Source organism: Leucopleurus acutus (assembly GCF_964270905.1).
Source record: "Leucopleurus acutus genome assembly, chromosome: 17".
In the NCBI taxonomy this organism is placed as follows: Eukaryota; Metazoa; Chordata; class Mammalia; order Artiodactyla; family Delphinidae; genus Leucopleurus; species Leucopleurus acutus.
The window spans coordinates 9,374,905-9,391,179 of NC_139159.1; the positions used below are offsets into that span (position 1 = coordinate 9,374,905).

General features: G+C 42.2%; 1 protein-coding gene across 1 annotated transcript in view; it reads left to right on the forward strand.

Annotated features, from left to right (window-relative positions):
- The window catches only part of NKAIN3 (sodium/potassium transporting ATPase interacting 3), a gene marked incomplete at both ends in the record, with an annotated part of 508,659 nt that overhangs the window by 465,064 nt on the left and 27,320 nt on the right, over positions 1–16,275 (forward strand). The window contains one exon of the mRNA XM_082859081.1: positions 14,328–14,388. Within this exon, the coding sequence (XP_082715207.1) occupies positions 14,328–14,388 (61 nt within the window). The remainder of the gene's footprint in view (positions 1–14,327; positions 14,389–16,275) is intronic.

The window sequence follows — 16,275 nt, forward strand, 5'->3', positions numbered from 1 at the left end:
TTCAACATCACACCCACATAGGACCATGCTGCTGCTGTCAGAAAGGAATTCATTGCTAAGCCCCACCATTGACCTAGCCTTTCGGTCCACTGTCAGCACAGCAAGCATCGCTTCTAGGCGCTGGGGCCGCTGAAGTCCAGAGGCAGGTGGGATAGAGATGGGGAGGCCTGGCAGAATCTAATATTCACAGTCCAGTTGGAGCTTCATGTCGACTCTGATTCTGTGTGAATTTTGACGGATAAAAAGGCCATTAGATTTGAAAAAGTGTACACTGCTAACCTTTACAAGAGCAATCTCAGCAGAAAAGAAGGGCCAGAAGCCAAATGGCAGTGAATTAAGGAAGGAATGAAAAGCAGAGGAAAGCAGGCAGCTAATAACAACATTCATTTCAGACGTTCATGCGTAGAAGGAAGAAGCTGTGAGACGTGAGAGAATCAAGTGACATTTTTGTAAGATAAGGGAGAACTAAACATTTTTGAAGGCAGAAGGAAAAGAGTCCATGAAAAGGAGATATTGGAGACAATGTCTCAAAAGAGCAAAAGAAAGATCTTTGAAAAATCAAGATAAGAAAAAACATTAGAGAGACAGGAGTGATCCTTTAAAAAGGAAAGACTCCTTACCCTCAGATGCATTAAGAAAGAATGAAGGAATGCATGGAGAAAGAAAGTACAGTAAGGTGTGTGTGTATATATTGATCGGTTCACTTTAATAGTCTTACACTCAACAAAGTAATAAGCAAGAATAAGGATTGTGTTGAGTTGGATTCGGGACTTCCATGGGATCAAAAATGTTTATTGTAGGGCTTTCCTGGTGGCGCAGTGGTTGAGAGTCCGCCTGCCGATGCAGGGGACGCGGGTTCGTGCCCCGGTCCGGGAAGATCCCACATGCCGCGGAGCGGCTGGGCCCGTGAGCCATGGCCGCTGAGCCTGTGCGTCCGGAGCCTGTGCTCTGCAACGGGAGAGGCCACAACAGTGAGAGGCCCGCGTACCGCAAAAAAAAAAAAAGAAAGATGTTTATTGTAGGAAAAGTCTATGGGAACAATCTATTAATGTATTCTCCTCATTTGAATAGATGGGAAACTGTGAATGAAAAGATAAACTGATTTGCCAAGATGGGCTCAGAGGGATCTCACAGCTGTCAGGATTTGATGCTATGTAGAGGAATTCCTGAAGATCATGAGCGAGACATTAACGCAGAATTTGCCAGGTTCTGGAAATGAAGCTGAGGTCCAGGCTGAGGCTGGGAGTAAGCTTGAGGAGGAAGATGAAGCCACAGCTGAAACTGAGGAAGTTAAAATTCATTTGTTCTTTTTTTTTTTTTGGTTGTATTGGGTCTTCGCTGCTGCGCACCTGCTTTCTCTAGTTGTGGCGAGCAGGGGCTACTCTTCGTTGTGATGCACGGTGTGCGGGCTTCTCATCGCGGTGGCTTCTCTTGCTGAGGAGCACGGGCTCTAGAGCACAGGCTCAGTAGTTGTGGCGCACGGGCTCAGTAGTTGTGGCGCACGGGCTCTAGAGCGCAGGCTCAGTAGTTGTGGCGCACGGGCTTAGTTGCTCCACAGCATTTGGGATCTTCCAGGACCAGGGATCGAACCCGTGTCCCCGGCACTGGCAGGCAGATTCTCAATCACTGAGCCACCAGGGAAGTCCCAGTTCATTTGTTCATATTTATAAGGCATGAGCACTATAGTTCTGCTCTACTTTGTGACCCAAGAGGAGGAGCAAAGAAAGGAGAAGGAGAAGAAGTGATACAGGGTCGGGCTTGGTTTGGTCCATCAATGAGCAAGAATGGTTGGGAGCCTAGGGCTGTTGGGAGGGCAGCATGAGCCACTTTCCACGCACGGTGCCTTCTCAGTGGAGAAGCTCTAATGAAACCCAAGTCTTCACTGTCTCAGGTCTTGCCCAGTGAATATGGAGACATTCTAAACTGTGTCAACTATGTGGACTTTGTAGACTAATGACGTACACTTGATTCCTGATTCCACTACTAACTAGCTATGTAAACTGAAACTAGTTATTCTGATCCTTCATTTCCTCATCCACAAAAAAAAGATACTACTACTCACCTTACAAATACGCTGTGAAAGTTAAATTCTGGAGAACTTAGCACTAAGTACCTAGTAAATACTCAAATGTCACCACAAATGGTTACATAGGTCTCTTCTTCTAATGAAATAGAAACATGCACCATAAAATATAAGGAGATATCATCTGTCTTGAAGTATCAGATTATTACCTAGAAATAGCTGTGTAATATATGCCCATTCAGATATTCTCTAGAATTCTCTACAGTGAATAAGATCATTCTCGCAGCTCAGCTCCCATCATGTGGAAAAGTAGAAAGCTATCAAACCTGGTAGAGAACATGTACTTTTTGTCAGTGATGCTGAGGGAGATGCCTCGAGAACCCTTTTAAGATGCCATATTTTTAAAGCTCATTGAACACTATTCTCTCCCGCTGAGTTTATGTGACACCAAAGCTTCTTCCCACACAATTGCTACTTCTCAGGGCAGAGTAGGGAGACCAGCTTTAACTACCACTGAACCAACCCTTAATGCCTTTCTCCTGGGATGCCCATACAGCAAAACAGTTTCAGTCCGACAACTGGAACAAGAAACCAACAGTCAGAGCTACTGTCAACTATTCTCATTTTTAAACACCTGAAATAGAAGCAGAGGTACCATTTATTTTCACCCACAGCTACAAAAAATATCGCCTATTTTTCACTTAGGATTTTTGTGGGTACAGTTTAAAGCATCTAGAAATTAAACTGGTTCTTGAAGGAAAATATTTTAATCCAAAGAAATTAGTTGAAAAAACAGTTTTAGAACTACTTTTCTTTCAGTCCGACCCCTCTTACCCAACCCAAATATCCTTTTTGATTAACACTCCAACTCCCAAATTCCCTTTCTGGAATGCGGTTACATGTAAACATTCTGCACTTTGATGGAGGTTGACAGTTGGGCCTGAGACATCTACCTTGAAAATGCCAACTGGGGACAACAAAGGTTGCCGAGAGCCAGCTTTGGCACCACGGGAACAGCTGCTCCTATGAGAATCCCACTGGCCCCACTGGTAGCACATGGCTCTGTTTGAGATATTTGGATTGCGACAGCTTTAGTGTGGCTCATACAACCCAGAGCTCGTCCCCAGCTTCCATAAATCACGCAACTCACTTTTATCAAAGGTAAAGTGCTGCTTGGGTGGTTCTTTAAGTTTTCCTTCTTGGACCTGGGCAACTGTCTCATTTCTTGAAAGATGAATTTCACAAATTATAAAGAAAACTCCATCCTTCCACCATCCTACAATGGAATAGATTCTTAAACACATTATTTGAGGACTCTTAGGAACAAAAATGATAGAACTCCTAGAGGTCAACACAGACTCTCTAAGAGTAGATCATAGTGAATTAACCTTGTTGCATTTTCAGTAATGATTGCTAGACTGTGCTTGGATCTAAATACATTGTGCACCTGAATTTCAACAAAACATCTAGCAATCAATTAAACTCCAATAATAATGAATTTGCCTGGACCCTGACAGGCACTAGAATTTGAAAGGAAATATCACAGCCTTATAGTTCTGGGATCATTCCAAAGCCATTTCATCTTAGGAAAAAGCTCTTAGTTCGGGCAATAAGAAAATGGATAACATTAGTGAAAACCGCCTCCTTTCTAATGATTTCAACATATTATAAGCAATAATGATGACTGTTGCTCATTGTATTGGAAAAGTATCTAGTAAAACTAAAAGTAAAGTCTAAAAACTCCAGATTATTAGACACAAGCATCTTGGAACTGTTTTATGCTTTTGACTCAAATCTTATACTTCTCAGGCTTTTTAAATGCTTTGGAAAGCTTAAATCATCATTTTAAAAGAACAGAGCATGTGGTGAGCAGTGGGGTGCGTGAACACCTGGATAGTACTTAATTCCATGTAAGATTACTATGAAAAAAAATCTTGGGACTTCCCTGGTGGCGCAGTGGCTAAGAATCTGCCTGCCAATGCAGGGGACACAGGTTCGATCCCTCGTCCGGGAAGATCCCACATGCTGGCAGCAACTAAGCCCATGCGCCACAACTACTGAGCCTGCGCTCTAGAGCCTGCGAGCCACAACTACCGAGCCTGCACTCTAGAGCCCGCACACTGCAACTAGTGAAGCCCGCGCGCCCTAGAACCCATGTTCCACAACAAGAGAAGCCACCACAATGAGAAGCCCGCGCACCACAACAAAGAGTAGCCCCCGCTCACCGCAACTAGAGAAAAACCCCACACAGCAACGAAGACCCAACACAGCCAAAAATAAATTAATTAATTAATTTTTAAAAAAGAAAAATCTTGAGATTATAGTATAAAGGAGTTTGTAACTGCTTTACCAAGTAAATGCAGCTTTGGATTGTAGAAGAGCTGTATATATAGCAGCAGTAAGGAGAGAGGTCAGCATCATGGGCTACAGAGTCAGAGTGTAACTTCCTACCTAAGTGGTTTGGGGACAAATTGATTAACCTCTGTGCCTCAGTTTTCTCCTTCATGGAATGAAGATGATGATAGAACTTAGGTCTTAAAGATATAAGGGCTTAATGAATCAATGGACCCATAGTGTCTTGCTAAGCCCTGTGCTAAGCACTAAACATCCACTAGCTCAGTAACCCTCACAATAATCAATGAAGTATTTAATACAATCATTTTCCCCATTTTATATATGAGGAAACTGAGGCTCAGAGAGGTCAAATACCTTGCCAAAGGTTGCTCAGATAGTAGTGGCAAAGGCAGTATTTGAACTGAGATCTCTCCAACCACAAAGCTGGGCTCTCAACCAGCATAACCATTAACTGTAAGATAAGCACTGGATTCCAGGAGCAAGGCTGAAACCCATCCTGAGAACCGGATACACTGGAGGAACACCAGAAGCAAGAGTTGCCATTTGTGGATTCCTCAAGCGTTAAATGGAACTCCCTGAATCCCTCCAAAGAAGACCATTGGTCCCGGGGACCCTGAAGTTGTTCTAGAAGTCATGAGAAAAGAGATACAGAGGCTCAGAACCAAGGAGGGTGCAGGAACAGCACACAGGCGAGGTGGCAGTACTCATCACAGAGACCATCGGGAGAGGTCAGGCGGTCCATGACATGGGATCCTCCCCCGCCTTGGCCCTGAATGGAGGATGGGTGATCCGCTGCAGAACAGTAAAGTCCGGGCAGATCCTAGGCTGCGCCTCTGCTCCCCTCAAAGGTTCATTGGTTACAAAGGCTGGTGCACTGGTCCTGCAGCCAGTTGCTCACAAAGGACACCCTGGGGCCTTCTCAGAACTAGACCACAGTCTCATTCGGTCTGTTCAAGAAGGGAATTAGGTGGAATTGACTCCATGTACTAATTCAGCCAAGTGGATCACAGCTCCTGCCACACGTCACTAGGTGGGACTTTCAAATACATCCCTCAAACAAATTAAGAAACCTGTGAAAACCCCGCTTGATTACGGACAAGTAGACTTCCATTTTGCAAAATGTCTCCCCTTAAATTCCACAGATCGTCCAAGCAGAGGAATGCCTGTTTTTCTCTTGGGTTCTCCTAAGATCTGTAAAGTCTATATATCCACATAGAACTCCATCTGCAGCCAGGGGCTGAGAAGTCTACGGAGGCTGCATGACTGTCCCTGGATGGCGGGAGCAGTGTCCACAATCGACAGGGCTCCAGACATTGCCGTTTGTTAATATCCTCTCAACGACTCCCTTGCTGACTGAGCCAGCTCCTCAGTGGGAAGCGGGTGGCAGTGGACAGACACACAGATCTGTATGCCCTGGGGCAGTGCCTGGCTACCTAAAATGGGGCTCAGAGCACGGCCACTCTGCCATCCGCTGCCTTTCAGTGAGTGCTCTGGGGATCTCCATTCTCAGTACGTAAGATTTGGAGATGGATGTCCCACTGTCGGGTTGTGTGGTCCAGTGGCAAGCTGGATTTGAGGGCGTATTGGCAGGAATGTCCCTCCTGAGACACTGAGGGTGCCCACCCTTGACCCTGAGAGGCACAAGAAGGGTCAACATCTCTAGTAAGCCAAAGAACAGATTCAAAATGAGTCATCAGAGCTAGAGGTCTGAGTTGCCAGAGAGTGAAGTCAATAGCTCAAGATGGAAACAGGGACAGAAGATGGAACAGACAAGTTGAGGTGGGTCTCAGTGGGCTTCTGCCCAAGCCCAGCTTTTCCTCCAGTTCCCTGGACCTGACTCCATGTAGAGGGTCAGGTATGGAGGGGGCAGAGCTCGATATGACCTGGAGTAAGTCCCCATATATGCTCACCCAAGACCCTACCCACCCACATTCCGACACCATCACAAAAGCAACTCTTTAGCTCCAAGCTACATTTACGTGCATCTCACACATTTACAAATTGACTTTTAGCTTTATGTTTAAGATTGTAAAATGGGTAAAAACTAGAAGACGTTTTCCTTAATAGAAACATTTTTCTTCACATTACCTCGCAACACTCAGGTACTATGACCCTACCAGACTATTTACATGGTGCCACTGAAGAATCATCAAGCTCGGCCGTGGACACTTAGAAAGGTCCCAGATGTGAGTCACCTAAATAGGCTTGACTGTCTGTTTGTCCTGTTTGAACAATGCTCTTATTCCTCAATGACCTGCCACCAGAAATGCACTGAGAACAAAGCTTTTTGCAAGTCAGAGTAACTCGTGTGTCCTCTGTAGATTGCTGAGCTGGCTTGTGCAGAGTGTCCGCATCATAAAAGCATGTCATTAAAAAGCTTATCTTCCTTGGTGGAAGCCAGCAAACCATTTGTTTTCCATTTTGACTGTCGACACAAGTGCTTCTCATACACAGAAGGGCAGTAAATCCCCAAAGCCCAAAGTAATGTGATGCCGTTGCCAGTGTATATTTTTATGGTCATCGTAGAGAAAACAACTTATTTCCATATTCATTGATTCATTTGGAGCCCAGGGTGCCAGTGGGACTCTTAGGAGAGTGAACCAAATGTCTTCAGATAATTTCAGGCTTCGCTTGGCCTAGGACACTTCCATAAACAGACATAACACATTCTGGATTCCTGAAGGGTAAGTATGAGCAGTTTGATTAAAAAACAAATAGGTTAGGAATTACTAGGATTCCGAGGATACTGTCTCTAGAGTCATAATAAATAAGAAGCCAGTCCCTCCGGGGACCTCCTCCCCTGAGGATCCTAAGTTCCCAGACTTTTGTTCTGCTGGGCACACAGAAGAAAACAGGTGGACATGGGTGACAGTTGCACGAAGAAGCCCTCCTGGAAGCCACAGAGAAAGAAACGTGTCCACACAGCTCTGTGCGATGAGACTGTCCACCTGCAGCCTGTTCTTCAGTCTCAGAGTTTTTTTGTTTGGTTTTGGTTTTGGTTTTTTTGCGGTACGCGGGCCTCTCACTGCTGTGGCCTCTCCCGTTGCGGAGCACAGGCTCCGGACGCGCAGGCTCAGTGGCCATGGCTCACGGGCCCAGCCGCTCCGCAGCATGTGGGATCTTAAATATCTCCCTAGGAAGGAAGGATATGCCTGCTGTCCCATCCAATACAGAGGGTGAGCCATTGCACAAAGCTGAGCCCACACCCCTTCTAAAAGAGGGAGTCAGAAGGTTCCCAAGTTAGTAACCATGTGTCATGTGCCTGGACATTCTGTCGTCTGTCATCCTAACATGACAAGAGGGCAGGCTGCATTCAGACTTGCAGTGAGGGTTGGAGCATTCCTTATGAAAACCACTCATCACTTCAGAAAAGTGGCTAGAAAATTCTTATTCCATCATCGTATTTCTCCTCTCCCCAGGGAAGGAAGCAGCATGTATTCAGGAATGCCTGTAGCTACTTTTAATGTATTTCAAATGTGTGGTTTCATGTAAAATCAACCAATAGTTAATTCATAAGTGGAAATAGACTAAGATCCCTAAAATCCCTTTTCTTTCTACATGTTTACGATACATCCATCTGTCTAACATGGTACGATCATTGGCTTGTTCTCGTGTTTATTGCATGACCCAGATGGTATCAAAGCAAAACAGCAAAAATCTATGGAACTTATCAAGACGAAAGCTACTGCTGTGGTGAGCAGAGCCAGCTTTTACGTTGGCTGAGTGACCCGGGAACCCTGTGGGAATTTCAGCGTTGCTAACACGCTGGAATTCACCCACCTTATTTCAGCCATACTGGTTTCCCTGCCCCCACTTTGCTTTGCTTCTCATCATTTACTCATTCATAAACATTTAATGAGTACCGTCTTTGTACCAGGCAATGTGTCCGAAATGCAAAGTTGAGTTGACAAAAAGTTCTCTCCAGAGCCTGGTGGTGGAGACAGACATGCAAACAGATTGTATAATCATGTGAAACGTGCCTCCACCGTGGTACATGAGGCCAAAGTAAGGGAAGGAGCAGATCCTCTTCCTGAAGGGACCAGGTCAGGACTCTCAGAGGATGTGGCCATGCTATCAGCTCTCTCCGAGGGTTCCTGCCTTCAAGGGTCTACTGGGAAGTGCACACATAGCTATGATACAAAGCAATGCTGGGAACCGCCATTGGAGATATAAGAACAAAGTGCTGAGACAGTTCGGACTTAGAGGCGTATCCACTGGAGAGATCAAAGAAAGTGACATTAACATCAGGACTTAGAGGATGAGCGGGTTTGGGCAAGCAGAGAGATGAGAACGGGTCAGGGGTTGGCGGGCACGCAAAGAATGGGGAATGTGCAGGGAGTTGGAGCACAGGCTATGGCAGAGAAGAAGAGTGGGGGATAAGCCTCGGAAGCCAGGTTGAAGCAGGATTATAGAGGGCTTGGAGACAGATAACAAGTGCGTGTGTGCTTGGACAGGCGAGAGATTCTTTGTTCTCCATGACCCCAACTTGTGAATTATGATTTAAAAAAGAGTTTATCCCCATCAGAAAACAAACGTTGTAGTAATGCCCACTTTTCAAAACAAAAACCAAAATCCCCATCGACCTCCCATCTTTCTCCAGCTGCTGTCCCTTTCTCTACTCTCCTTTTAGGCAAAACTCCTTGAAACAATCGTTGACATCCTATTTCCTCCTGAACCCACTCTGATCAGAGTTTTGCCCCACCCTCCATCAAAAGCACTTCCATCAGGGTCTCCCATTTCCTCCACTTTACCCAGCCCAGCGCTCAGTAACACAGTGCTGGTTGTCCTTGACCTATCAGAGGCCTTGGATGCCCCCAACAGCCCTGGCTTTCTTGTATCTCTGTATCCCTTGGGTCAGTCCTTTTCTGTCTCTTGCTGGTGAGTTAACTTCTCTCCAACCCCTAAATGTAATATGTTCCAGGGCTCCATCCCTGGATCTCTTCTGTCCCTGCACTCACTTCCTTAGTGATCTAACCCAGCCACACGGTTTAAGTACTGTCGATAAATACACTGGCGGCCTCCGAATTGATCATCACCCTCTGTCTGAACCATTTCTCAGGGTTGTGTTTTCCGCTAGCATCCCTAAGGGGTGAGGCAACGCCTCCCCCATCCCACCCCTGACAAAGAGTAGGCTTGCTCCGTCTTGCTAGAAAAGTAACTAAAAAAAAAAAAAAATCACTATAGAGATTCTTTAAATATTTCTGTGATGGGTTTTTAGAGGTAAAATTACTGGGTGAAAGGGTATAATGCTTTTTACCAACTTTTTCTTCCAAACGTAGTATATGAGAATATCTATCTGACCACCTTTGCTAATACACACCCACAAAAAAAAAAAACGTTGCAAATTTGGTCATAACATAGTTTTCTTGTACTCTTAATGTGCATTTATGACTGATGTATGACATCATTCCACAGTTTATTAGTTTTCTTTCTTTCTGTATAGCTTAGATATTTACGTTCTATGCTCATTTTTCTATTGTTTGTCTTTTTTTTTTTTACTTAGACGAATGCTTTAAGATAGGTGGGATTGGGGGAGGGGGAGGCCTAAGAGGGAGGGGCTATATGTATACATATAGCTAATTCACTTCATTGTACAGCAGAAACACAACATTGTAAAGCAATTATACTCCAATTAAAAAAAAAGTAACTCGGGCTTCCATGGTGGCACAGTGGTTGAGAGTCCGCCTGCCAATGCAGGGGACACGGGTTCGTGCCCCAGTCCGGGAAGATCCCACATGCCGCGGAGCGACTGGGCCCGGGAGCCATGGCCGCTGAGCCTGCGCGTCCGGAGCCTGTGCTCCGCAACGGGAGAGGCCACAACAGTGAGAGGCCCGCGTACCAAAAAAAAAAAAAAAAAAATGGTGTTGGAATCTAGTCTTATGCCATTTACATCCATTTAATATATTGAAAAAGGTTGAATTTACGCAGTCAGAATTTACAATATGGAGGAGAAAATCATTCAACTGTTACAACTATAGAGATGGATGTTTTTAATGGAAGAGAAAAGAGGTGTCTTTAAAACGAATGACTCAAAACTTTATTTAAAGCAGAAATAATCAGGATTATTATCCTGATATTATTTATTTTATGTGTCTTCACTATTGGCAAGAATGCATTTTATTCCATTTCTTGGAGATAAGCAGAAAGCCACAGGGACTATTTCAACTTATGTTCTGGGAAACCAAGAACTATACAACAGTCAGCTTCTACAGATAAGTGATTAACATGATGTCTAGACATGTTCTCATGAGAATAACATTATTAATTAAACAGTCATTTGGTTAATCATGATAGCAAAAGTAATTTGGGGAATAAATATTTTATTAGTATGCCAGTCAATAAAGCAAAAGTAAAAGGATATATTTTAATTAATCCATTTGTTATAATATTGAGATTATGTCTGACAAATTCTGTTTGAAGGCCTGGACGATGATCTAATATTTCTAATACGGCATGTCTTTATCTTATTGTTTCCGGTTAATGGTATTGCATATTTCAGTTACTTAGCCAAAATTCCTTTCTTTACATCTCTCAAGATATTATTAAGATCCATTAGTAAACAATTGGATATGACAAATTTTCTGTTGCTATGCATTGCTCTGTTCTTTAAAAACTGGGTGTTCTCACATTTCATTAATAAAAAATAATTCACTGAATAGGGAAGGATAGTGTGGTATCACTATAACTAAGAGCCTGATCTTACTTTCTGTTTGTCAGAAGACTCATTTGGGGGCTTCCCTGTTGGCGCAGTGGCTGAGAATCTGCCTGCCAATGCAGGGGACACGGGTTCGAGCCCTGGTTCGGGAGGATCCCACATGCCGCAGAGCAACTAGGCCCATGAGCCACAACTACTGAGCCTGCGCTCTGTAGCCCACGAGCCACAGCTACTGAGGCCCATGTGCCTAGAGCCCGTGCTCTGCAACAAGAGAAGCCACCGCAATGAGAAGCCCACAAACCGCAACGAAGGGTGGCCCCGGCTCACCACAACTAGAGAAAAGCCCACGCGCCACAATGAAGACCCAACACAGCCATAAATAAATAAATTTATATAAAAAAAAAAAGACTCATTTGGAAAAAGAGAAATAAATCTATCGATGAATTATCTTCAGTATATAGACAATCTTTTCAGAAACACAGTTAACCCAATAATTTTAAAATAATCCGTGGTTCTAAAACACAGGGAAGAAATACAAAATAAATAAAACTTAAGTAAAAACTTTTTTTTTTTTTGCGGTACGCGGGCCTCTCACTGTTGTGGCCTCTCCCGTTGCGGAGCACAGGCTCCGGACGCGCAGGCTCAGCGGCCATGGCTCACGGGCCCAGCTGCTCCGCGGCATGTGGGATCTTCCCAGACCGGGGCACGAACCCGTGTCCCCTGCATCGGCAGGCGGACTCTCAACCACTGTGCCACCAGGGAAGCCCTAAAAACATTTTTTTGAAAAATTATTCAGTTGAGTTTGCTCCTCTTGCCTTTATAAAAGTATATCTATAATCATCTTCTTATGCAGTCCTTCTAACTTGCTCAATGTCTCATCCTGACCCCAAACCTCTCCCTAAATTTCAACTGCACTTACTCAAATGATAGAATCAAGACTAAATAATTTGCGTTTGTTCTTCAGTGTTAGCCATCTGGTCAACCCCTTTTTGTTTAGCCTGGAAGGAAACTTGTATTAGAATCATTAAAAAGTTTTCTGCAAAAAGATAAATTTGTATTTTGTATTAAAGAGAGTCCCTAGAGGTTGCTTGGATTTGTTCCTTTAAATGTATAAATATGTAACGAAGCAATTTATGGAACAGTCATTAGCAGTTACTGCTTTCCAGGTCTCTTGGAAGGCAAACCAGAGAAGGGTGGGGTAGACTTCATTTTCAAGTTAAAATCTCTCTATCAGGGTGGGATTTTTTTCAATCCCATCAAATTAACTCTACATATTGGTGTATGAAAAGAGTGTTTTAGCATTGAGTTCACCAAGTTTGCTCTCAAGGACCCTTCTCACCAATCCTCTGGCCTTTCTTCCAGTAAATGCCAATGAACCAACCAGTAAATGCCAATGGACCCAGCATATCAAATGGAATGAGCTAATGTTAGAAGACACCAACATATGTTCCCTGTCAAAGAGGCTAATAATATGCTAATATACACTTTAGACATCATTGTCATCTCAGAAGGTATCAATGAAGACAAAATAATAATTTATTCTACTTCAAATCAGCAAAAAGGTGTAAACAGATTTTTTTGTAGAGATGTATAGTCTATTAGGAGAGTAGAAAAATAATATTCATCGTAGTATTGAGCTATCATGAAGGCCTTGGCTTTATACTAGAAAAGTTCTACAGCACTCAATCAAAACAGTTTGCTTATCTTTCACCTACTTAGATGGAAAAATAATGATTTGTGAGATCTAACTTAGCTGAGTTTGCTGTAGGGGAAAAATTATTGAACTACGTAAGCTATCAAGCACCTGTGGCCTAACTATTCAATAAGCAACGTCCAAGATAAACAATGCAGTATCTAAATGTTGGTCTGTAACAAAAGTAACAAAACTAGTTCAGACATTTTTCTATTGTAACATGATTCATCCATTCTTCTACTACCCTTCTCCTTGCAAAGTGAGTAGAAGAGACCCAAAGTAGCCGCCATCCTAGTCACACTGCATACAAAGAAACTCTTAATTTGTTTGGCCGTCACTTGGTCTAGCTCTTTAGGGTTCAAAAGATATCTGATCTGCCTGTTTCTGTCACTAGGACTCATGTCAGCTGAACTCATTGCACTGCTCTTTAAGCAAAAGGGTCATCTTCAAAGTCAATTCTCCACAGTAGGTCATATTCATCTAATGAGGTACATAAAGGAATCCAAAGTAGAACACATGTATGAAAAGGAATGAACAAGATAATCCATGGGAGCATAAGGAGAAAATATCACTCCTATTTCTTTCTATCTGTCTATCTATTTTCTAAAAACCTAAGAAAAACCAGCCTTTAACAATATCTAACATGTGGCTTGACTCTGGTAGCCTCACCAGGACTGCACGTTAGGACTTCATGTGTTACTAAAGTACTAGCAATATCCCATGAGGCAACAGGAGCCTCCCTGTATGATGTGGCCGCAGAAGAAGTCAAAGGAATATTGTTCTCTTGGGTAGGGTCCTGCTCCCGAACTGCACAGCCAGCTCTCTTCAGAAGGCCTTACCCCGGACTATGGGCGCACATACACATCCCTGCCCTTGAAACCAAGCAGGACCCTGTGAGGCCCCCTAGGGTACAAAAGCCTTTTTGTATCCCTGTTTCTTAGTAGGAAAAAGGTTTCAGTCTCTTAAACATTCCCTGAGTGCCAAAGGACAGGTTCAAATAGTTACTAATTAGGGAAGGGAAGGGATGCAGAAACAAAGGGGGAACAGTCAAGTAAGAAGAACAATATATGTGGTGTTGGTGGCTGGCAGTGGGTAATTAACAAAACAATTTCGTATTCAAATAGAATTTACATGCTCAGAGCATTTTCCACAATTAAGTAAATGATTGGTATTTAATTTACAATGAACATATTTTGATTCCCTTTGTGGTAATTAAACATTAAAATAGTTGTAGTAATAATGAGAGTTGCTACAAATTGCTCTACAAATAGTCAAAACTTAGAAATAGATGTTCTGAATAATCTGTGGTGATTTTGCAATATAAGAACTGTAAATCCCAAATCAAAATCTAAGTGAAATATCTGCAGTTTTTTTCCCAGTTCTGTGTACTACTTTAGAAAGCCATTAAACCTAAGTAGAAATGAAAAGGTTCTTTAAAATCACGGCTATTATTTTAAAACATTTAAATAGCATTTAAGATTTTTTTTCTATTACAAATTCATAGACGATAATACTGTGTATTCTTTATCTATTGGTTACATAGGCTTTTTAATTATGGACATCTGTCCTAGATTTTTAAGATATTTTTTTCTCCTTTGCAGTTGGTTGGTTTTGTGTATGCCTGTTATGTGATCAGTATTTTCGTGGAAGAAGAGGACACCTGTAAGTATTATTCTACCTACCTGTGGGTTTATTTTATCTGAGATATAGCTTCCAAAACTAATCATTACAGGACCGTGAAATCTTTTATATTTGGAATTTTAAATGATTAAAATCAGCATAGTAAAGTTACAATCAAACATTTACCAACTATACTGCACACACACAAGATGGCGCTAAGTATTGAAACTCTCAATCCAAGTCATGTGGGAGGATGCTCAGAGACAGGGACACCTACAGATAGAAGGCTGTTGTTTCATTTTAGTAACTTTTCATCAGAGACCTAAACGTTTCTCTGAGTAGAAAATTGGGGTTGTTTTATCCACCACTAATTGTAAGTATGCTGGCTACAGAATTTTGAAATCTGACTAATAGCGATAACATCAATACAGTAACACAGTCTACCAAGAACTACACATACGTAAACTACATAAAATACTCTGAAAAAACGAAAAATGACAACCTTCAATGCAAGATGTAAAAAAAAAGAGAGAGAGATGCTGAAAAAGAATTAATGGAATGATAAAAAGCTAAGTGGTCACATTTTAGCAGAACACTAAAAAAAAAAAAAAAAAAAAAGACATATTACCCAAAGTTACGTGGGTAGAGATTTAGCAACGTAGGTTAACGAGTGGCATTTGTGGGGCGCCTGCTAATGTCTAAGGCACTTTTTGGCACCACTCCATTATGGGTTCCTGTAATACCAAAGAAAAATTTAATTTAAAAAAATAATAAATTATTAGATAAATCATACCCAACCATCCCAGGGATTTGGTTATACCGCTGCAGATACTCTCTGGGTTGCAAAGTTGACTCTTAACAAAAATGAGGACAAGTGTCTAGCTAGCCATTACAACTTCTTCCTAGAACACAACTCCAAAAGGGTCTGATGAGTGCTTGCCACCAAATAGGTACAGTGCATGGTGTATGAACTGGAATCCAGTTAACAATGAGGATTTATTTAACCGACTGGAAGAGATATTAGACCTTGAGATTAAACTCATTAGGCAGTGAAAACACGCAAACGTACCACATCATCTCTTTTGTGCTTGCTTGGGGCTTTGTTTTGTTTTGTTTTTTAATGCTAGATGAGCTAGAAAGTTTCTGACATTTCGAAAGTGCTGTTGTAATGACAATACTTTTGACTATGAGGTTAACTTCAAAAAGTACATTTTCAGGTGTTCCATTAGTAGTTCCACAATTTGACAAAGTTAGTGTACAGAAAATCAGCAACATGCTTCCAACTCACAGCTAAGACAGGCTGACAGCCAAAAAACAACCGGTTGAGCAAGGACAATTTCAACTGGAATTGAGAGCTTAAAAAAATTATTAGAATTGGTGCTGAATAAATACTTCCCCCCAAATGATACACTGATTGATAAATCCCAGCTGAATACCTTATAAAGTACTTTTGAGTAGGTACCAAAACGATCCTGTTTCTTCTCCTCACCGAACTGAGTAGAGGGTCTCAAATGATTCTAATGCTTCGTCCCCACCTTATTGTGTGAGGACAGGTAGATTAATCAATAATCTTCTTTTATCTAGTAGAATAAATATATAAAGGGCTTTTCCTTGAAGCTTGTGATTTCAAGCAAAACTTGGAAATGCAAAATGTCATGCAAAATAAAAGGCTCATCTAAATTGGGTAAAAGATTTTTGACCTTCTAGCAGCCTTTTTTAGAGAAATAATAATAAAAAGAAATAAAATTTCATTTTAGAGAAATGAAATAGTGTACATGGATCAGATTCCTCCTGGCAGATATCGTAGTTTTAGTGATTTTAGAGTCTTTAACTAGTTTAAGTTTCTCTATAGAAACCTCTGAATCAGCTATTTTAATGCCCATCAAACCAGCCTTGAAGCACCTGCTAGCAGCCTATTCTATTAATGGT